The sequence below is a fragment of the Nipponia nippon genome, unplaced genomic scaffold (genome assembly GCF_047370975.1).
Source record: "Nipponia nippon isolate SJK-2023a ecotype South Korea unplaced genomic scaffold, ASM4737097v1 scaffold_10, whole genome shotgun sequence".
Taxonomy (NCBI): domain Eukaryota; kingdom Metazoa; phylum Chordata; class Aves; order Pelecaniformes; family Threskiornithidae; genus Nipponia; species Nipponia nippon.
This window is the reverse complement of record NW_028262291.1, coordinates 2193939-2213734: the sequence shown is the minus strand read 5'-3', so window position 1 is coordinate 2213734 and position 19796 is coordinate 2193939. Positions and strand designations below refer to the sequence as shown.

General features: G+C 71.1%; 2 protein-coding genes across 4 annotated transcripts; both read left to right on the top strand.

Moving 5' to 3' along the window:
* Positions 1 to 695: 695 nt before the first annotated feature.
* ANKRD13D (ankyrin repeat domain 13D) lies at positions 696 to 8976 on the top strand. Of its 3 annotated transcripts, none has more exons than XM_087741881.1 (15): positions 696 to 1165; positions 2345 to 2480; positions 2574 to 2698; positions 3045 to 3090; positions 3179 to 3322; positions 3691 to 3880; positions 4090 to 4156; positions 4228 to 4309; positions 4790 to 4851; positions 4950 to 5080; positions 5714 to 5871; positions 5954 to 6100; positions 7245 to 7408; positions 7511 to 7590; positions 8167 to 8976. In XM_087741881.1, exons 1-15 carry the CDS (start codon positions 794 to 796, stop codon positions 8405 to 8407), a joined length of 2145 nt encoding a protein of 714 aa, XP_087598007.1. In that variant the 5' UTR covers positions 696 to 793; the 3' UTR covers positions 8408 to 8976. The 3 variants fall into 3 exon arrangements, with proteins under 3 accessions (XP_087598007.1, XP_087597999.1, XP_087598013.1); XM_087741873.1 differs by having other exon boundaries at positions 7493 to 7590; XM_087741887.1 differs by lacking the exon at positions 5954 to 6100 and having other exon boundaries at positions 7493 to 7590.
* Positions 8977 to 9653: 677 nt separating this feature from the next.
* SSH3 (slingshot protein phosphatase 3) lies at positions 9654 to 19713 on the top strand. The gene is made up of 14 exons (XM_087742019.1): positions 9654 to 9795; positions 10663 to 10700; positions 10936 to 11101; positions 11729 to 11847; positions 11915 to 11986; positions 12120 to 12185; positions 12852 to 13040; positions 13404 to 13497; positions 13608 to 13736; positions 13810 to 13856; positions 14413 to 14559; positions 15115 to 15315; positions 15794 to 16040; positions 18974 to 19713. The coding sequence occupies exons 1-14, from the start codon at positions 9757 to 9759 to the stop codon at positions 19295 to 19297; spliced, it is 1878 nt and encodes a 625-aa protein (XP_087598145.1). The 5' UTR covers positions 9654 to 9756; the 3' UTR covers positions 19298 to 19713.
* Positions 19714 to 19796: the final 83 nt, after the last annotated feature.

Below are 19796 nucleotides of genomic sequence, written 5' to 3'. Positions count from 1 at the left end.
GTCCCCGTGCCCTGCGGGATGGGGGTCCCGGTGCTGCGGGGTGGGCGCAGGGGTCGGGTCCCTGGCGCTGCCCTGTCCCCCCTGGGTGACCTTGGCCGTCCCCTGGGCTGTGCAGGCAGCACCCCTCCTGCCTGCACCCTGCCTGCAGGCAGCACCCCTCCTTGCCCACAGCCTGGGCAGGCGGCACGCCTGGGGTGAGGCGCACCGGGCCGGTGTTTCGGCATTCCTGCTGCCCGGCTGGGCCCGAGGCTGGGGAACGGCGAGGCCGGGGATTCTCCAGTGTCTGATAAGAGGGTTGTGCCGCGGGATGGGGCAAAACAGCCGCCCCAGATTCCCTGGGTGTGCCGGCGCTGCAGGGGGCTGGGGTCGGAGAAGGGAAGGGGGTGCGATGCAATGGCGTGGGGTGGGGTGGGATGGGATGGGATGGGATGCAGTGGGATATGATGGGATGGGGTGGGATGGGAAGGGATTTGGTAGAATGGGATGGGATGCAATGGGGTGGGATGTGGTGGGGTGGGATGGGATGGGGTGGGGTGGGATTGGGATGGGATGCAGTAGGGGGGTGGGGGTGGGGGGGGTGGGATGGGATGCAGTGGGGTGGGATTGGGGTGGGATGGAAAGGGGTGGCGTGGGATGAGAAGGGATGGGGTGGGATTGGAATGGGATGGGATGCGGTGGGGTGGGATGGGGCCAAGCCCAGGCCCGGTTGCACGGCGCAGGGAGCCCCCGGACGGCGGGCGCCCACGGCGGGGCTGGGGGGAGTCCCGTGGCCCCGCGGGGTCCCGCGGAGGCGATGCCGGGGAGGGGGCTCCCCCCGCTACACGCGGTAACGGGGATCCCCGCAGCCGCCGCCACTTCTCCTCCCCGCCGCTCGGCGCGGGATCCCCTCTCCGTTCCCGGTGCCGGGTTCCGGCTACCGGTGCCCCGAGCCCCGTGCGCCCGGTGCCGGCCCCGCCCCGCGCCGCCGCGCTGCGCCGCTGCCGCCGCCGCTGCCGCCGCCCCCGCGCGCAGCCATTGCGGGCAGGCCCGGCGCTGCGGCCCGTCCGGCCCCGGCGGGGGGGGACATGGTGGCGGGATGGCCCGGCCCGCCGACACCTTCCCCTTACACCGGCTCGTCTGGCACAACCGGCACCAGGCGCTGGACAGCGCCCTGCGCTCCGGCACGGTGGGCTCCGCCACCGGCGACGGCGACCGGCAGCCCCCACCCGCCGCCGGGCAACCGGGGAGGGGAGGGGGGGAGAGGGGAGCCGGGCACGGGGAGCTGCGGGGGGGGGGGGGGCGGGCGGGGGCAGCGGGAGCAAGGGGGGAATGGGGGAGCCGGGGCTCGGGGGACTGGGGGCACTGGGGGGGACTGGGAGTGCTGGGGGGAACGGGGAGTGCTGGGGAAGTCTGGAGGTCCAAGGGGACTGGGAGTGCTGGGGGGAACGGGGAGTGCTGGGGAAGGCTGGAGGTCCAAGGGGACTGGGAGTGCTGGGGGGACTGGGGGCACTGGGGGGACTGGGAGCACTAGGGGAGGCTGGGAGTGCTGCGGGGACTGGGGGCACTGGGGGGACTGGGAGCGCTAGGGGAGGCTGGAGGTGCAAGGGGACTGGGAGCGCTGGGGGGGACTGGGAGCACTGGGGGGACTGGGAGTGCTGGGGGGCACTGGGAGCACTGGGGTGACTGGGAGTTCTGGGGGGGACTGGGGGCACTGGGGGGGACTGGGAGTACTAGGGAAGGCTGGAGGTGCAGGGGGAGTGGGAGCGCTGGGGGGGACTGGGAGCACTGGGAGAGGCTGGGGCACAGGGGACTGGAAGCACTAGTTGAGGCTGGGAGCACTGGGGAGGACTGGGAGAGGCTGGGGGCACTGGGAGGACTGAGGACACTGGGATACCAGGAGACTGTAGCACCAGGGGGCTGGAAGCAACTGGGAGCACTGGGATTGGGGTACTGCGGGCGCTGGAGGTACAGGGAGACTGGGGGCTCTGAGGTACTGGGGCACTGGGAGAAGAGGGGACTGGGAAATTGAGGGCACTGGGAGCACTGAGGGGGAGTGGTGGCACTGGGACAGGGGTACTGGGATCATAAGGGACTGGGAGCACTGGAGATAGAGGGGAACTGGGAGACTGGGAGCATGGGGGATGCGGGCATGGGGGGCACTGGGCCTGGGGGGCCGGGAACTGGGGCAGGGGGATCAGGGACAGGGGCAGGACGAGGGGACAGGGACCAGGGGATGGGGGACAGGGGACCAGCACCGGGGTGCCAGGGCAGGGCCCGGGGCTGTGCCGGGCCGGGGGGTGCTGGGGGGGTGTGGGGTGCCCGGGGCACCCCAGGCCGGCGGTGGTGACCCTGCCTGTCCCCGCAGCACGACGTGGAGCTGACAGACCCCCGCGGCCGGACCCCGCTGGAGCTGGCCGTGTCCCTGGGCCACCTGGAGTCGGTGCGGGTGCTGCTGCGGCACAACGCCAACGTGGGCCGGGAGAACGCCAACGGCTGGACGGGTACGTGGGCACGGGGGGACCCTCCGCCGCCGGTGCCGCCGACGCGGGGGCACCGTCACGGGGTGCGGGTGCTGACGGTGCCCCGTGCCCCAGTGCTGCAGGAGGCGGTGAGCACGGGGGACCCCGAGATGGTGCAACTGGTGCTCCAGTATCGCGACTACCAGCGGGCGACGCGGCGGCTCGCCGGCATCCCCGAGCTGCTCAGCAAACTGCGCCGGGTACGGCCCTGCCCTGGCTGGGTGGGTGCCCCCCAGCACTGGGGTCCCACCGGGCTGGGGGGCAGAGGGGAGCCCCTGGACCCCCCCGAGTCTCCCCAGGACCCCCGTTTCCTCCACGACCCCGCTCTTTCCACGGGGACCCCCTGCTTATCCTTCCCTGCCGGGCCCCCACCCAAGATCCCGCTCTCCCAGGTCCCCCCGATCCCCACCCAGGACCCCAGTGGGGACCCCCATCCCTACCCCCAAGACTCCCTCTCTCCCCAGTGACCCCAGCAGGGATCCCCCACTCCTCCAGCCCCCCCCCCACGTCCCCCCGGCTGCTCCGTGACCCTCTCATCTCTTCCAGGCATCCGACTTCTACGTGGAGATGAAGTGGGAGTTCACCAGTTGGGGTGAGCGGGGCGGCGGGGCCGGGGGGCGGAGGGGTGTCGCCCCCACCACCACCACGCCGTGCCGCTGACGGGGCGCGCGCGCCCGCAGTGCCGCTGGTCTCCAAGGTGTGCCCCAGCGACGTCTACCGCGTCTGGAAGCGAGGCGAGAGCCTGCGGGTTGACACCACGCTGCTGGGCTTCGAGCACATGACGTGGCAGCGCGGCCGCCGCAGTTACATCTTCAAGGGGGAAGGTCAGCTCCAGCTCCTGCGGGACCCCCTGGGACCCCAGATCCCCTCAGGGACCCTCCAGTGACCCCAGCGATCCCCCCAGACCCCCTGCGCTATACGTGCTCCCCTATAAGGACCCCAGATCCCCTATAGGGACCCCCTGGGGACCCCAGTTCCCCCTCCAGCAGCGCTGGGGACCTCAGTCCCCTGCAGGGCCCCCCAGTTCCCCACCGGGACCCCCGAGGCCCCCCAAGTACCCCCTGAGATGCGGCGACCCCCAGGCTTGGGGCTGTCGGGGTGCCACGGGGTGCCAGGCGCTGACCCGGCGCTGGGGCACGATGCGGGTGCTGGGGTAGCCGTGGCGGGCGCTGACCCACGTCCCCGTGCGCAGACGAAGGGGCGGTGGTGATGGAGGTGGACCACGACAAGCAGGTGGTCTACACGGAGACGCTGGCCCTGGCCCTGCACGAGCCCGACCTGCTGCTGGCAGCCATGCAACCCTCAGAGGAACACGTAGCCGGGCGGTTGACGTCCCCCATCGTCTCCACGCACCTCGACACCAGGAACATCGCCTTCGAGCGGTGGGCTGCCACCCCCGGGAGGGTGCTGAGGGGTCAAAGGGGGAGGCACATGGCAGACGGCGGCACGGCGAGGAGGGGGAAGCACCTACCGGGAAGGGGCTCGCGCGGGGGAACCGCGCGCCAAGGGGAAGGAAACGCTTGTGCAAGAGGGCGAGCGGCGTGCGAGGAGCTCGCCCCGCGGGGAGCTGACGCCTCCCCCCCCTCCCCAGGAACAAGTCCGGGATCTGGGGCTGGCGCTCGGAGAAGATGGAGGTGGTCAGCGGCTACGAGGCCAAGGTGGGCACGGCATGGGGGCGGGGGGACCCTCGCTCCCGGGGTCCAGTGGGACTGATCCTGTCCCCCGGCAGGTTTACAGTGCCAGCAACGTGGAGCTGGTCACCAAGACGAGGACGGAGCACCTCTCCGACCAGGACAAGTCACGCAGCAAAGGTGACAGCCTCGTCGGCCAATCGGGGAGCCCGCCCACAGTGGGGACACGCCCCCTCCTGGTGCAAGGCCCGCCCCCTAGTGCAAGGTCCACCCCCTTCCTGGGTGGGAGATGTGTCGGGCGTTGGGTGCCGCACTGGGTGCCGGGTGTGAGTGTGTCAGGCGTGGGACGGGGCGTGGGGTGTCACTCGTCAGGCGTGGGTCACCGTGGGTGCCGGGTGTCACCCGTCAGGTGTGGGACACCGTGGGTGCTGTCTGTGACCCGTCAGGCGTGGGTCACCGTGGGTGCTGGGTGCAACCCACGTCATGGGTCCCCATGGCAGGTTGTGACCTGTCAGGTTTGGGACACCGTGGGTGCTGGGTGTCACCTGTCAGGCGTGGGACCCCGTGCGGGGTGTGACCCGTGACAGGGTGGGCAGACGCGGGGGTGCCGTGTCCCCCGCCCGCCCTGCACCCCTGCACCCCCCCTCTCTCCCCGGCCAGGCTCCAAGACCCCCTTCCACTCCTTCCTGGGCATCGCGCAGCAGCACGGCACCCACAACGGGGTGAGTCGCCAGGGTGGGGGGTCCCCCGCGGGTGGGGTGCACCCCCCCGAGTGTCAGGGGACCCCGGCAGCAGGGCTGACGGTGACATTGCCACGCAGGCACCCATCCTGCAGGCTGCCAGCCCCACCAACCCCACCGCCATCACCCCCGAGGAGTATTTTGACCCCCACTTCGACCTGGAGACCCGTAACATCGGGCGCCCCATCGAGATGTCCAGCAAGGTGCAGAGGTGAGGCCACCGCCCCGGGGTGGCAGGGTCCCAGGGAGGTGGCACCGCGGTGGCAGGGAACTGATGCAGGGCGGTGACGTGGCACTGGGGTGGCAGGACTCCTGGGGGTGGTGACATGGTCCCCCGGGACATGGCACTGGGTGTCGGGACCCACGGGGGCGGTGACGGGGTCCCAGGGGACGTGGCACTGGGTGTTGGGACCCACAGAGGTGGTGGCATGGTCCCCCAGGATGTGGCACCGGGTGTCGGGACCCACGGGGGTGGTGATGGGGTCCCAGGGGACGTGGCACTGGGTGTTGGGACCCACAGAGGTGGTGGCATGGTCCCCCAGGATGTGGCACCGGGTGTCGGGACCCACGGGGGTGGTGATGGGGTCCCAGGGGACGTGGCACTGGGTGTTGGGACCCACAGAGGTGGTGGCATGGTCCCCCAGGATGTGGCACCGGGTGTCAGGACCCGTGGGGGTGATGAGGGGCTCCCAGGGGACGTGGCGCCGGGTGTCAGGACCCATGGGGGTGGTGATGGGGTCCCAGGGGACGTGGCACTGGGTGTCAGGACCCATGGGGGCGGTGAGGGGGTCCCAGGGGACGTGGCACTGGTGGGGTGCCCACGCCGACGCCGGTGCCCGGGCAGGTTCAAGGCGACGCTGTGGCTGTGCGAGCAGCACCCGCTGTCGCTGGCGGAGCAGGTGACGCCCATCATCGACCTCATGGCCATCTCCAACGCCCACTTCGCCAAGCTGCGCGACTTCATCACCCTCAAGCTGCCCCCCGGCTTCCCCGTCAAGATCGGTGAGGGCGGGGCCGGCGGGGCAGGGTGGGGCAGGGGCGGGGCTTATTCCGGGGCGGGGCCACTGACCCCTGTCCCCCCCAGAGATCCCCCTCTTCCACGTGCTCAACGCCCGCATCACCTTCAGCAACCTCTGCGGGTGCGACCAGCCGCTGGGCTCCGTCCGGGTGTGCGCCCCCCCCCAGCCCCCCGGCCCCCACCCACCCGGCACCCAGCCCCCCGGCCCCCGAGGTGAGGCTGGGGGCGGGCCTGGGGGTCTCCGGGGGGTGGGGGTCATCCTAGGGCTGGTGTCTGTGGGTGCAGGGTGCTGGGCACCGACAGGGGGTCCCTGGGTGCTGCCGGGTCGCGGGGCTGGGGGTGCTGGGTACCACCAGGCCACCCGTGGGCACGGGGTGGGGGGTGCCAGGGACGGGGGGTGCCAGGGCCCGTGGGCCCTCTGTGGACACAGGGTGGCGTGGCCGTGGGCTGGGGGTGCAGGGTGCTGGGGGGGGCTCGGTGGCACGGGGCACCCGTGGTCACGGAGTGCCGTGGGTGTGGGACACCGTGGGATGCTGCAGGGTGCTGTAGGATACTGCAGGGTGCCATGGGTGCTGTGGGGTTCTGTGGGATACCACGGGACACCACAGGGTGCCGAGGGGTGCTGTGGGGTGCCGTGCGGTGCCAAGCGATGCCATGGGACACCATGGGGTGCTGTAGGCGCAGGGTGCTGTGGGATGCGGTGGGATGCGATGGGATGCCATGGCATGCCGTGGGATGCTGCAGGGTGCTGTGCGATGCCATGGGGTGCCGAGGGGTGCCGTGGGACACCGTGGGGTGCTGTGGCATGCCATGGGGTGCTGTGGGATGCTGTGGGACACCGCAGGGTGCTGTGGGACACCGCGGGGTGCTGTGGGAAGCCATGGGGTGCCATGGGACACCGCGGGGTGCTGAGGGGTGCCATGGGGTGCTGAGGGGTGCCGTGGGACACCACGGGGTGCTGAGGGGTGCCATGGGGTGCTGAGGGGTGCCGTGGGACACCGTGGGGTGCTGAGGGGTGCCATGGGGTGCTGAGGGGTGCCGTGGGACACCACGGGGTGCTGAGGGGTGCCGTGGGGTGCTGAGGGGTGCTGTGGGACACCGCGGGGTGCTGAGGGGTGCCGTGGGGTGCTGAGGGGTGCCGTGGGACACCACGGGGTGCTGAGGGGTGCCATGCGGTGCTGAGGGGTGCCGTGGGATGCCACGGGGTGCCATGGAAGGAGGGTGCTGTGGGATGCCATGGGGTGCCATGGGGCACGGTGGGACGCCACAGGGTGCTGTGGGATGCCGTGGGGTGCCGTGGGGTGCGGTGGGACGCCGCGGGGTGCTCACAGCACCCCGTGGGTGGGTGGCGCGGCAGGCTGGCCCTTCCCGTGCGAGGTGGAGGCGGGGGTGTTCGAGGTGCCGGCGGGGTACACGGTGCTGGGCGCGGGGCGCAGCGAGCCCCTGCGGGACGAGGACGACGACCTGCTGCAGTTCGCCATCCAGCAGAGCCTGCTCGACGCCGGCACCGAGACCGACCAGGTGGGACCCCCGCCCTGCCATGGTGGGCCAGGCCACGCCCTCCCGGCTCGGCCACGCCCACCTCGGCTTGGCCACGCCCCTCAGCCCCGCCCCACCCCGCAGGTGACCATCTGGGAGGCACTGACCAACACCCGCCCCGGCACGGACCCGCCCCCCTACGACGAGGACCTCCAGCTGGAGCGGTGAGGCACCGCCCACATGGGCGGGACATCGACCTGCCACACCCACAGGGCGGGGCATCAGCGTGCCACGCCCACCCGATGGGGTGGGCGGGGCCGAGGCAGGAGCGGCAGCACCTTCGCTGCGTCAGGGCGGGGCAGGAGCTGCGAGGCCCTGGGGGTGTGGCCCAGAGGGGAGGGGCTTCCTGCTCCCTGGAGGGTGTGGCCAACATGGGCGGGGCTAACCGCAGGTGTGGGTGTGGCTAGCAGAGGGGTGGGGCTAACTGCAGGTGTGGGTGTGGCTAGCAGAGGGGTGGGGCTAACCGCAGGTGTGGGTGTGGCTAGCAGAGGGGTGGGGCTAACCGCAGGTGTGGGTGTGGCTAGCAGAGGGGTGGGGCTAACCACAGGTGTGGGTGTGGCTAGCAGAGGGGTAGGTCATGCAGAGAGGGGTGGGGCATGCAGAGAGGGGTGCGGCTCTCCAGCCCCGCGGTGGAGGTGTGAAGGGGGCGTGGCCAACTGGGGTGGGGCACTGTGGGCGTGGCCTCCAATTATAGGCGTGGCCTCCACCGGGGGGCGTGGCCACAGCAGCTCTCCCCACAGGGCCCTGCAGGAGAGCATGCTGCTGCAGGCCGGCCCCAGCGCCGAGCCCCCTGCGGCCGGGACCCCCCCCGGGGCAGGCGGTGGCAGCCCCCCGGTGCCCCCCGGCTACGGCAGCTTCGCAGAGCAGCTGCGGCTGGCCATGGCGCTCTCGGAGCGGGAGCAGGAGGAGCGGGAGCGGCGCCGGCGCGAGGAGGACGAGGAGCTCCAGCGCATCCTGCGCCTCTCCCTCACCGAGAAGTAGCGGCGGGATGCTCCGGATGGGGACAGGGACGTCCCGCGTGGGGACACCTCACGCGGGGACAGGGACGTCCCGCCGGCATCGCCTCGCGCGGGGGCGGCCAGGCACGGCCTCACGCGGGGACAGCCCGGCGTGGGCACCGTCCCGCACCAGGACACCCCAACTCAGGCACGGCCCTGCCTGGGGACCGGCCGGTGCCGGGGTGGCACCCCCGTGCCAGGCACCCCCCTGATGTGGGCACAGCCCCCGCACGGGGGGAACTGATCCAGGGATCCTCCTACTCCCAGGTCCCCCAATCCAGGGATCCCCTCCCGCCAGGCTCGACCCTCAGCCTAAGGGACCCTGATCTGGGGACCCCCCACCCCAGGGACACCCCTGTCATCCCCAGGACCCCCACCCTAGGGACCCCCCCTCCTCTTCGGTGTTGTACGTTGGCCCTGTGGCGGGCAGGACGGGCCCGGGGGTCCCCGCGGGACGCGGCTGACCCCTCTTTAAAGGCACCCCACCTTGGGGGGCCGGGCGGGGACCCCCAGGCCTCGTCCCTTGGTGGCAGTGGGGGGGCCGGGGGGGCGCCTCAGATGTATATACGTATACATATACATATATATATATATATATACGGATGTGTGCAGACCGTGCCTGGCAGGGTGACGGGTGGGATAGCCCCAGGGGGGGTGGAGCCCGGGGAAAAGGGGTGGAGCCTGCAGGAAGGGTGTGGCCCAGGTGAAGGGGCAGGGCCAGCAAGCATGTGGGTGGCCCTGCTGGGACCCCCGGGGGGGGATTCCTCCCCTTCGACCCCCCGCCACCCCAAATCTGGCCCTGTGCCCCCGTTCCCTGCCCCGGGCTTCGTTTATTGCATTTATATTTTTGGGGGGAGACCCCCCCACCCAGGGAGGGCGTGCTTGGCTGGGGACCCACGGGGTGACGAGGGGCGTGGGGGGGGTCCCAGGACAACGTGGGGTCCGGTCGGGGGCGGGATGGGGTGCACCCCGCTCCTGGGGTGGGGGTGAGGGTTCCCGGGCACACAGGGGGGTCGTGGGGGGCCGGCACCCACGGCGGACACGGCCAAGGGACGCGGTGAGGGGCTCCGGGGATGGGGGGGGGGCCCCGGGTGGATCCCGGACCCGCAGGGCTGGGGGGTCCCGGGGAAAGGCTCCCGGCCACCGGGGGCCTCGGGGAGGTGCCGGGGGGGGGGGGGGTGGGTCCCGCTCCGGTGGTGGCGGGGCGGGGCGGGGGGGGGGGATCCTGTCCCGGTGCAGGCCGTGCCGTGCCCGTTCCCGTGCCCGCTCCCGGCCGGGCGGGGCGGCGGCGGCGGCGGCGGCGCTTCCTGGTGCGGCGCGGCGCGGCGGGGCATGGCGCTGGTCACCCTGCGGCGGGCCGGCGGCCCGGCGGTGAGTGCGGGGCGGGACGGCCGCGGGCAGCGGGCAGCGGGGCCCGGGAGCCCCGGCGGCGGTGCTGGAGGCTCGGCGGGACCGGCCCGGTGCTGCCGGGACGGGGAGAGGCTGCCGGCGGCGGCGGCGGGGGAGGGGAGGTCCCGGCTCGACCGGGAGCTCCGGTGGGAAGCGCGGCTGCCCCGGCTGCTCCCAGTGGGAAGTTACTGGGAGCCCAGTACGCGCTGGGGGCTCCTCTGGTGCCGGCTGGGGGTTGCCCCGTAGTAGGGGGGGGGGGGGAGCGGTTGTCACCAGTTGCTCCCACTGTACCAGTGCTCCCAGTACCTTCACTGTCCCAGTGGCTCCCAGTGCCCCTGCCCCCCCCTCCGGTAACCACTGGGCCTTATCTGGGTGCCCAGCCCGGGGCCTCCCTGCGAGCACTTCCCCCTTGCCGGGGCGGGGGACAGGGGGACAGGATGTCCCCGGCATCCCAGGGCTGATCCCCAGGGATCTGCCTCCCCAGTGGAGCCCCCCCTCCCCAGCGGGACCCCCGCCTCCCCAGCGGGACCCCCCTCCCCAGTGGACCTCCCCCCTCCCCAGTGGGATCCCCCCCCCTCAGTGGGACTCCCCCCTCCCCAGTGGGACCCTCCCTCCCCAGCGGGACCCCCCTCCCCAGTGGGACCCCTCCCAGGACCCCCGCGCTCCCCCACGGGGGACCCTGCCACTGCCCCACGCTGCTGGCGGGGGGGGGGTTGGCAGGGTGTCCCCAGCCCGCGGTGCCCAGGCGGGAAGTGCCGGGGGTCCTTACCGGGGCCCCCCGGGGACGGTCCATGTCCCGGGGCCGTGCTCCCCCCCCGGGGACACTGCGACCCCCTCGGTGCTTTGCAGGAGGAAGATGCGCCCAGGCGCGGCCAGCTGCAGCGGCGGTGAGAAGGGGCTCCGAAGCCACGGGATGGGGGACACGGGTGACTGGGAGGGACGCACGGGTGACTGAGGGGGGGGACGGGACACAGCTACACCCTGAGGAGCACCTCCTCCCCCCGTGGTCCCCCAGCGTCACCCCCTTAGGGGAGCGATTTGGGGGTACCCTGGCCACGAGGGCTGGGTCCTGCTGCGGGCTGGGCCCCACGTCCCACTCAGGACCCCCCTGTCCCCCCCCAGGCAGAGCTTTGTCATGGTCAAGGGGGCCGCCCTGCTGCTGCCCGCGGAGGAGCCACTGGCGGCCGAGCCCCCCCCGGCTGCGGCCCCCGGCCAGGCCCCGGGGCGGCAGGAGCAGCACCTGCAGCTCATGATGCAGCTGCTGCGTCCCCAGGACGCCATCCGGCTGGTAGGGCACGGCCACCCCCAGGGACCGGGGACGGGGACCGGGATGGGGACGGGGAGGGGATGGGATAGGGCTAGTAGCAGGGAGAGGGATGGGGTGGTAACAGGAAGAGGGATGGCGACGGTGACGGGGTGGGGATGAGATGGGGACAGTGAAAGAGATGGAATGGGATGGGGATGGGATATGGATGGGGACAGGATGGGGATGGGGTGGGACAGGGATGGGATGGGGATGGTGTCAGGATAGGGATGGGGACAGGAAGGGTATGGGAATGGGATATGGATGGGGACAGGATGGGACAGGACAGGATGGGATGGGACAGGATGGGATGGGATAAGGATGGGGACAAGATGGGGATGGGGACGGGGACGGGATATGGATAGGGACAGGATGGGGATGGGGACAGGATGGGGATGGAAACAGGACAGGATGGGATGAGGACAGGATGGGGACAAGATAGAATGGGATGGGGACGGGAATGGAATGGGATGGGGATGGGATACAGCCCAGCCTGCACCCCAGTGTGCTTGATGCTCCTCCTTGGGCACTGGGGACACTGGGGGGGGCAGATCCCCCAGTGCTGTCCCGGGGGGTGCAGGGGGCACCCCTCATGCCCCCCTTCACCCCCAGGCGGTGCGGCTGGAGTCGGCGCGGCCGCGGCGGGCGCGGTACCTGCTGGTGGTGCGGCCCGAGGAGGTGGGAGCCGAGGGGCAGACGGTGCTGCTGGGGGTGGACTTCGCCCACGAGGGGTGAGCAGGGCGTGGAGGGGGGGACACGGGGGGGTTGGCCGCACCCCCTGACCTCTGCCCATCCCAGGGCCTCCCGCTGCACCCTGGGCATGGTGCTGCCCCTCTGGAGCGACACCCAGGTCTTCCTCGACGGTGATGGGTAAGGGGTAGGCGGGGCTTCTGGGAAGGGGAGGGGCTTATGAGGGTGGGGCTCACAGTATTGGGTGGGGCCTGTGGGGAGGGGCAGGGCCAGGGTGCGCATCCCGACGCACACGTCTCCCCGCGGTGCCCAGGGGGTTCAGCGTGACGTCTGGGGGAGAGACCCGCATCTTCAAGCCCATCTCTGTCCAGACCATGTGGTGAGCGAGTCCTGTGTGTGTCCGTGGGCCTGGGGGACGTGGGCACCGCCGTGGGCATGGGGGACGTGGGCACAACTGTGGGCCTGGGGGACGTGGGCACCGCCGTGGGCATGGGGGACGTGGGCACAACTGTGGGCCTGGGGGACGTGGGCACTGCTGTGGGCACAGGGGATGTGGATACTACCGTGGGCACGGGGGACGTGGGCACAACTGTGGGCACAGGGGACGTGGGCACCACTGTGGGCATGGAGGACGTGGGCACTGCTGTGGGCATGGGGGACGTGGGCACTGCCATGGGCACTGCCGTGGACACAGGGGACGTGGGTACCACCATGAGCATGGAGGATGTGGGCACAACCGTGGGCACGGGGGACACGGGCATCGCCGTGGGCACGGGGTACACGGGCATCGCCGTGGGCACGGGGGACGTGGGCACCGCCATGGACACAGGGGACGTGGGCACCACCGTGGGCACAGGGGACGTGGGCACCACCATGGGCACGGGGGACGTGGGCACCGCCATGGGCACGGGGGACGTGGGCACCACTGTGGGCACAGCCAGGCCACGGACGCACGGGCACCACGGCGGGCACCTGGGCACAGCCACGGGCAGGGAGGCGCGGGGAGGGTTTGGTGGGTGCGGTGGTGGCAGGTGTGGTGCGGCAGGGCCGTGCTGCAGGAGCTGCACCGCGCCTGCGAGGAGGCGTCCCGCGGTGGGCACATCCCCGGGGGCCCGGCGCTGGCCTGGGCCCGCGGCTACGCGGCGGCGCTGGCCTCGGAGCAGAGCTGCCTCAACGAGTGGCTGGCCATGGCCGACCTTGAGTCCGTCCGTCCTGCCTCGCCCCCGTCCCTCCGGTATGCCCCGCCCCTCCTGCCCCACCCTGCGGCCCGCTGGCCAATCAGCACTGCTCCTGGGCTGGGGAGCCTCAGGGTGGGGCAGGAGGGCGGGGCATGTGGTAAAGGGGTGGGGCAATGGGGTGAGGGTGTGAGGGCAGGGTGCTGTATAGGAAGGAGGGGCTTGTGTGAGGGGCGGGGTCTGGGTTCAGGGTGTGGCTAAGGGCAGGGCAGGGATTGGCTGAGGGGTGGAGCTTAAAGCAACTGGGTGGAGCTTCCAGTCTGGGGAGGGCCATGGGGGGCGGGGCTTGGGAGCAGAGGAGGCGGGGTCTGGGCGGGGCAGAGCCTTGGGCAGGGCGGGTGATACGGTGACGCGGGTGCCAGGCCGGCGGCACCGGAGCTGTCGGAGCAGGCGGTGCGGGCGCTGCTGCGGGACGTGATGGCCAGCGCTGACCTGGAGAGCGTCACCTCCAAGGAGGTGGGTGCCACCAGGCGGGGGTCCCGGCGGGCCGAGGGCCTGGCTCGCAGGCAGGAGCAGGCAGGGGCGGGCAGGCACGGGGCCAGCCCTCACCCCGTGGCCATGCCCAGGTGCGGGAGGAGCTGGAGCGGCGCACGGGGCACAGCCTGGCCCAGCACAAGGACTTCATCGACAACGAGATGCTGCTGGTGCTGGCGCAAATGGACCGGCCCTCCCGCATCTTCCCGCACCTCTACCTGGTGGGCAGCGGGGCGGGCAGGGCGGGCAGGGCGGGCATGGCTGTCCCCAACCCTCACCGCTGCCACCGCGCAGGGCTCCGAGTGGAACGCGGCCAACCTGGAGGAGCTGCAGCAGAACCGGTGAGCGTGGAGTGGCACGGGGTCATCTGGGGTGGCACGGTGGGGCGGGCATGGCGTCATCTGGGGTGGCACAGCGGGGTGGCACGGGGCCATCATGGGGTGGCATGGTGGGGTGGGCATGGGGTCATCTGAGGTGTCATGGTGGGGTGGGCACATGGTCATCATGTGGTGCCCCAGCAGGACGGGTATGGGATCATCATGAGGTGTCATGGTGGAGTGGGCATAGGGCCATCATGGGGTGGCACGAGGCCACTATGGGGTGTCACGGTGGGGTGGGCACGAGGTCACCATGAGATGGCGTGGTGGGGTGGGCCTGGGGTCATCAGGGGACACTGATGGGGTGGGCATGGGGTCATCGTGGGACACCCGTTGGGGTGGGCATGGGGTCTTCGTAGGGCACCCAGCAGGGTGGGCCTGGGGTCATCGCGGGACACTCAGCAGGGTGGGTGCAGCGGGGCTGTGGCACCGCGGTGGGGTGGACATGGGGCACCCCATAGAGCGCGGGCAGAGCCCCAACCCTGCGTGCCGGCTGTGCCCCCTGCCCGTGGCACCGCAGGATCACCCACATCCTGAACGTGGCGCGGGAGATCGACAACTTCTTCCCGGCACTGTTCACCTACATGAACGTGCGGGTGTACGACGAGGAGACGGCCCAGCTCCTACCCCACTGGAACGACACCTTCCTCTTCCTCTCCCGTGTCCGGTCAGTGGGGCCAGGGCAGCCTCAGGGCACAGGGACATGGCGGGGCAGGGGCCATCGCGGGGACACGAGGGGGACACAGGGTGTGGGGGGCACGGAGGGGCAGGGGCTGGAGCCAGGGGCAGGCTGGGGGGGGGGACATGGGTGGGGGTAGCTGGGGAGGCAGGGGGGTACGGGGGTGCGTCTTGATGGTGCTGGGGGGCATTGGGGCACTGGGAGCCCTGGGGACATGGGGAGCCCTGAGGACACGGGGAGCCCTGGGGCATGGGGTCCTTGGGGACACAGGGAGCCCTGAGGACACGGTGAGCCCTGGGAACATGGGGTCCCTGGGGACATGGGGAGCCCTGGGGACACGGGGAGCCCTGGGAACATGGGGTCCTTGGGGACATGGCGATCCCTGGGGACACGGGGAGCCCTGGGGACACGGGGAGCCCTGGGGACATGGGGTCCTTGGGGACACGGGGAGCCCTGGGGCACAGGGTCCCCGGGGACAGCGGGGCAGCTGGGGACACACGGGGAGCCCCAGGAGCTCGGTGGCAGCGCAGGTGGGTGCCGCAGGGCCGGCGGGGGCCGGGCGCTGGTGCACTGCCGCATGGGGCTGAGCCGCTCGGCGGCCACGGTGCTGGCCTACGCCATGAAGGAGTTCGGGTGGCCCCTGGAGCGGGCGCTGCGGCACGTCCGGCACTGCCGCCCCGGCGTCCTGCCCAACCCCGGCTTCATGCGCCAGCTCGACTTCTACCAGGGCATCCTGCACGCCAGGTGGGCGGGGCAAGGGGCGGGGAGGGACACGCCCAGTGGGTGGGGGTGGGGGTGACCACGCCCCCTCGGACAGGGTCTGTTTTGATGTGACCTCTTGGGTGGGGCCTGCTGTGGCCACGCCCATCTGACATGGTGGGAGGAGCCTGTAATGGCCACGCCACTTGCATATGATGGGTGGAGCCTGCCCTGGCCACACCCATTGGGCATGGTGGGTGGAGCCTGACCTGGCCACACCCCTTGCAAGTGATGGGTGGGGTTTACCCTGGCCACGCCCACCTTGCACAGGGTGGGTGGGGTGCCTATGGCCACGCCCTGGTGGGCAGGGTGGGCTTTGGTGGAGACGGGTGCCCCCACCCTTTGATGCGATGGCTGGGGAGGCGGAGCCTGTGGGAGCCCCGCCCTGACTGAGAAGGGGCGTGGCTCCCCGCGTGGGGCGTGGCCAGGGCGTGGCCAGCCGCTGACGGCGGGTGTGTGGCAGCCGGCACAGCCAACTGTGGGAGCCCAAGGCGGCGGAGCGGGCCCAGGAGGGCCCAGAGGCCACCCGGGGGGACGCAGCTGGCCCGGCCCCGGCCCCCTCCCCGCAGCCCCTGGAGGAGGCCAGCAGCCCGGGGCTGTTGGGGGCCACCCGCCGCCCCCGCATCTCCCTCTGCGCCGTCATGCGGAGCATCAGCCAGCTGGAGTCCCCCGAGCCCCCCGAGCCACCCGGCGAGCCCCTGGCCGGGGAGGTGAGCGTGGGGCAGGGGTCGGGGGGATGGAGCGGGGCCGCGGGGCGGCGGCGCTGGCTGAGCCCCTCCCGTCCCCCCTCCACAGGTGTTCGAGGCCGTGGAGGCACCGGGGGGGACGGGGGGTGCCCCGCTGGGGTCCCGGCCCTCCTCCCGCCCCCGCCGGGTGGTCCGCCAGGCCAGCATGGACGGTGGCCCCCTGCCCGCCTGTGACCACGCTCCCACGGATGACCACGCCCCCACGGATGGCCACACCCCACCCACCCCCACTCCTGGCCCCGCCCCCTGCCCCACCCCTACCTCTGGCCCCGCCCCCCGCCCCCCTCCCCCCGCCCCCCACCCCTTAACCCGTGGGGGGGGGTATGGGGCAGAGCACCCCCTGTTGCCATGGCACCATGGGGAAGGGGCGGAGCCCAGGCCTGCTGGAGGCGTGGCCAGGGCGCCGGCACGCCCCACCGCCACCACACGCTGCCTGCACTTTGGGGCCCTACCTCATCCCCCCCCCCCCCCCAGGGCCCCGCTGCCGCCCCTCACTGCGCCAGCACTGAGAATAAAGAGTGGAAACGGCTGCCCCGGCGTGGGTGCCTGCCCGGGGACGGTGGGGACAAGCGTGGGGCTTCCTGCGAGGCCCTGCCCAGCTGGGGGCATCAGCCGGTGCGCTGATTGCCATCAGTAGGGGCCAGAGTGAACTGGCGTAGCTTCTAGGGCCTCTCGCAGGGCGCGGGGAGGGGGAGTTGTCTGTAACCTCCTGCCCCCGGGCCCGGGCCAGCCCGGGGCGGGGGTACCGGTGCCTCGCAGCCCTCCCTGTTGCCGGGCACGGCGGGACCCGGCACCGCGGGGCAGCGCCATGCTCCGGCGCCATCTTGTGCGGTGGGGGAGCGGCGGCGCGGGGAACTACAGCCCCCAGCATGCCTTGCGCGGGGGCGGGGCTTTGCGCATGCGTGCGCGGCGCCGTCCTGGTTGCTATGGCAGCCGGGCGCAGGCTTGCCTCAGCTCCGGCGGCCTAGGCCGCGACCGGGACCGGGACAAGGCCCGGACACCGGCAGCGGAGGAGTGAAGCGGGGCAGGGAGCCGGCAGCCCGCTGTGGCCGTAGCGGCGGGGAAGGATGAGGAGGAGGAGGCCGGGGCAGGGGCAGGCCCCCGGGGCAGCAGCGGGAGGCAGGGGTAGGGCCAGGGGCCTACAACTTCAGCAGGGTGGATGAAGGCACCCGCCAGCCCTACCGCTATGGCCCCTGCAGCACCCTCGGCATCGCCACCTCCCTCACCGAGCTCTTTGAGTGCATGACCTTGCCCCACAGGCGAGGGCGGGTGGGAGGACAGCCGCAGCCGGGGCTGCCTGGCACTGGCCAGCCTGACAGCCGGGAGGGCAGAGCTACAGAGCACAGAGCCACAGCTCAGGGACCCTCTTGAGGCTGGAAGAGCCAACGTGGAGCCCCCCATGGAGCCAGAAGGTCGCACATCGCCTCTGACCGTGAGGGCCGGTGTTGAGGAAAGGCGCCCGGACCGCAGCCTGCTCTGAGGCTGTTGCTCTGCAGGGGGGAGCCATCCCAGAGTCTTCCCCCCCCCCCCAGCCCCGGGGCACCCACCATGCTGGGACTCCGCACCTCAAGAGCTGCTGGAGCGTGGCCAGAGCCCTCGCTGCCTTGCGGCCCACCAGGAAAACCCCAATTTGAGCAAGAACCTTGCACCGCTGGGCTCGGCCGGCAGCCCGACCTTTGCACTGCTCCGTCAGGCTCATCCCGCAGCACCCTGGGCCCCAGGGCAGGGGGGGAAACGCCACCAGTCTCTTCACACCCCCTTCCCATGGGGGACATGGGACAGAGGGGAGACACAGGCCACGGGATGGAGCGAGGGGCCGCAGCACTGCCGTGGGCTGCCTGGGTTTGGCGATAAGACAGACCCCGTTTCTTCTTGAAGCCTTTCCTCGCTTTGCCACGGCTTGGGGGGGGGGGGGGGGGGGTGTGTCTTCTTCATCACCACCCCCACGCCTTCGGGTGGGCTTTGCTACCTCCCTCTCCAGACCCTCTGCCACCCCGAGTAGGCTGGAAACCTCCCTCGTTCTCCCTGCCACGAACACGGGTCCTGGCCTCCAGCACGCGGTGTCCCAGCAGATTTCTGTGGGAGCTGCTGCCGGATGGGCCGGGAGGGCACCATCCCTGCAGAGTGGGCGCCCACCCCATCCCGCCTGCCCCCCTCCCAGGACTCGGCCTGGGCTACTGCCGGCTCCGGCTCACCGCCACTCCATTGCAGGCTTGGGATAGCACCGGTTCATTTTATTGATTAAGCAAGAAAGACAGCTAATAAATTAAGTAATCAATAACCTAAATAATTAACAAACACATCCTATTATTAATTTATGATTAAATGATTCTGCACACAGCAAAGCTACTAATTATGGCTTTTAATCTTAGGAGTCCCACAGGACGGCTGTTGAATGACAGCTGTCGCTCTTCCCTCCCCGCTGCCTGGGGGGGAAGGTCCCGTCAGGGCTTAGGGGGGGCTGCGCCTGCCAGACCTGGCTCTGCAGGGCGACAGCACTACAGTCTGCACCCCTAATATCAGAAGATCCCCCCCTGTGCCGACCTTTACCTAATTTTATACACTATTCTCCATTTTTTTTCCATTTCTGGGCCCTTTTTGCTACCCTTCCACCTTCCTTTCTCCACCCAAACAGCCCGCTCCTAATTACTATTTCTCCACGGGTCCCAGTTTTGTTTCATCCGTACCCAAATTCGATGTTTTTGCTATTACTACCTAGGTAACCTCAGCTTTATACGGGACTCCCGGCGCGGTTACCTCGAAACGGGCGGCTTCGCTAGCGTCCACCCATCCCTTTTCTCCGGAGCCCTGGGGTGCGTTGGTGCCTGCCAGGGTGGCACGGGCCAGGCGCGGGAGAGGAGAGCAGCGAAATCAGCCCTCTTCCTTCCTCCCCACAGACGCGGAGAAGAGGAAAAATCCCACCTGCAACTTCGCGATGCCGCTGTGGTCCAGAAGCAAGTCCCTGCCACCCGCTCAGTCCCGGACAGGACTGCGGCTCCCGCGAGGTGCCGTGGCACGTCACGGCCAAGGGGTCTGCGTGGGACGAGGCAGCGGCTCGCCGGGCTCGTGGGCCCGCAGGCGCGGAGCCCACCGCCCCCTCGGCAGCATCGCGGGCGGGCAGCAGTGCCCACCGGACGCTCGCGGTGACGCGTGGCACATGCAGGCGGGGACGGTGGAGTGGCAGTGCCACAAGCGGAGGATGTACTCGTGCGCGTGGGTAAGGACACGCGTGGGCACAGGGACGCCTGCTGCCCGCACCCATGGTCCCAGTACGCCCCCCACCCAGACCAACCAGTGATGACACGCTCCAGCCAAGCCCCTGCCAGCCTGGGGACACCTTCATCCCCGGCTCTCCGGCGCTGCTGGCCACCACCTCCCTCCCTTCCTCCCTCCCTCGTGTTACCCCAGGGACGGGGCAAGTGGCACTGCCCGCTCCGTGCCGGCCTTGCGGGCACCCGGATGGGCAGCGACTCGCGTCATGGCTCCGTTTTGATTCTCCTCCAGGTGCAGAAGACGGAGGACAAACCAGCAGCGCTGCCCTCTCAGGTACCAGCAACCCGTGCTCGCTGTCCGAAGGGCTCCCCTCTCCCAGTTTGGCCAGTTCCATTGGTATTACTGGGAGTCCCGGCACCATCACCTTCTGGATCTGGGCTCACCAGCTCCCCTCGCCCTTTCTGTGCCTGGCACTCCCAGGGCTGGCATTAAACTCTGTGTGACCGC

Coding starts and splice junctions, on each gene's coding strand:
- SSH3 (XM_087742019.1), top strand. CDS start 9,757: ATGGCGCTGGTCACCCTGCGGCGGGCCGGCGGCCCGGCG. Junction 13,857..14,412: donor GAGGAGCTGCAGCAGAACCG/GTGAGCGTGGAG, acceptor GTGGCACCGCAG/GATCACCCACATCCTGAACG. Junction 16,041..18,973: donor GCGAGCCCCTGGCCGGGGAG/GTGAGCGTGGGG, acceptor TCCTCCCCACAG/ACGCGGAGAAGAGGAAAAAT.
- ANKRD13D (XM_087741873.1), top strand. CDS start 794: ATGCCGGGGAGGGGGCTCCCCCCGCTACACGCGGTAACGGGGATCCCC. Junction 2,481..2,573: donor GAACGCCAACGGCTGGACGG/GTACGTGGGCAC, acceptor CCCGTGCCCCAG/TGCTGCAGGAGGCGGTGAGC. Junction 6,101..7,244: donor CCAGCCCCCCGGCCCCCGAG/GTGAGGCTGGGG, acceptor GTGGCGCGGCAG/GCTGGCCCTTCCCGTGCGAG.